General features: G+C 49.1%; 1 protein-coding gene across 1 annotated transcript in view; it reads left to right on the top strand.

Moving 5' to 3' along the window:
* Positions 1–245: 245 nt before the first annotated feature.
* Positions 246–1,679, top strand: part of brsk2b (BR serine/threonine kinase 2b) — a gene marked incomplete at both ends in the record, with an annotated part of 77,502 nt that continues 76,068 nt past the window's right edge. Inside the window, one exon of the mRNA XM_080539775.1 lies at positions 246–336. Within this exon, the coding sequence (XP_080395901.1) occupies positions 246–336 (91 nt within the window). The remainder of the gene's footprint in view (positions 337–1,679) is intronic.

Below are 1,679 nucleotides of genomic sequence, written 5' to 3'. Positions count from 1 at the left end.
ACAGAGGAGGGAGAGAGAGAGAGAGAGACAGCAGAGTGAAAGGGAGAGAGAGAGAGAGAGAGAGACAGTGAAATCCCACGGACCATCTGCGCGGAGCCAGCGAGGAGGAGGCGGACGCCGACAGTGGCAGCCTACTGTGCTGTGGAATCATTTGCGGTTGTTTCTTCTAATTAACGAACGAGCGAATTTTGAGTATCGGTTACCGTTCTGTGACAACCTTCCACACCAAATTGCGCGCAAGAAAAATGTCCTCGTCAGGCAAAGACAACAGCGCTCACTACGCCAACTATGTTGGACCTTACCGCTTGGAGAAGACGCTGGGCAAAGGACAGACGGGTTAGTTAATCTCTCTCTCTCTCTCTCTCTCTCTCTCTCTCTCTCTCTCTCTCTCTCTCTCTCTCTCTCTCTCTCTCTCTCTCTCTCTCTCTCTCTCTCTCTCTCTCTCTCTCTCTCTCTCTCTCTCTCTCTCTCTCTTGTGTGGTGTGTGGTGTGGTGTGAGACAGTGGATGCTGTATCACTTATCTCTTACTGTGTCCTCCAATATTATATTTTATTTAGCTGACTGAAATTGTTGGTTGCAATGCTGATGGATCGACATTCGCGGCAGCATCAATCAGGGGGGTGAGCCTTCTTCAATGGGACAAGGGAATTACGGAGAGCTAGAATGCGCCTCTTCTTCTTCACCACCACAATCTATTTTTTCCCCCTAATTTAATTTCAAAATAGTCGATCATTTAATAAAGGGGGGTTGAGGAGCACGGTCCGTTTCGCAATCAGCTGGTCGCAGGCTGCGGGTTTCCGATCGATTAGACAATGACGCGCCTTTTAATCCCCTTTTTGGCCAGATATAACGGGACGTGAGCAACAATGTTTCATGTCGTGGTTTGTTTTGGCACAACATACAACATTTGTTGTTACACAATGTGGTATTGTTGTCGCCAACATTGCAAAAGCTTCAGTTAGATAGGCTAGCCTACAATGTTGTGTTGGGGGAAAATCTGCACCGATTTACCACAACATCTAGACATCTGCAAAAACTAGGTAGGGCAAGCGGGGGAACACTGCACTACAGCACACAGGCGGGTTGGTTGGTCATCATCCCTGACTCTCAGCCAGTCCCAGCAATGACACGCACTATTGGGCCCCTTATATTCGTGCAATTACGGCTGTAATGACAACGTATCCGCGCAACCGACACAGGCAGGCGGGGTATTTTATCTTATTCATTTGAACGACTTGAGTTTATTGATTTCTCCTCCGTGTATCCCGTTTACATTGCTCGGAGCGACTTTAGTGGGAGGGAGGGAGGCGCAGCCACCACACCGCTTGTGAGGAGAGGAGGGTGATGATGCGATACCAGGAGAGGGGCTTCCCTGATCATGCCTGTCCACAGGCATAATACACTATACGTGCCCCGGGGGGGAGGGGGGGGGGGGGGTAGGTCTCTCTGCTGTTCTCTAGAGGGGGGACTCTCCATCCCCTGTGTGTTCCCAGGAGACGTATACGCACAAGCAGGCTATACACTCTCACAATCAACCTTGGGCCCCCGGCCTTACCAATGATGAATATGCCCATTCACAGGTTACTGTATTGCTCTGTGAATAATTGATAACAACACAATTAACGAGTAGATCTTCTCCATACAAGGTTAATTAGTTGTGACAGGAGCAGTTTTATGA

This window comes from Nansenia antarctica (assembly GCF_963989245.1).
Source record: "Nansenia antarctica genome assembly, chromosome: 9".
Classification (NCBI taxonomy): Eukaryota; Metazoa; Chordata; class Actinopteri; order Argentiniformes; family Microstomatidae; genus Nansenia; species Nansenia antarctica.
This window is presented reverse-complemented; position numbering and strand designations above follow the sequence as displayed.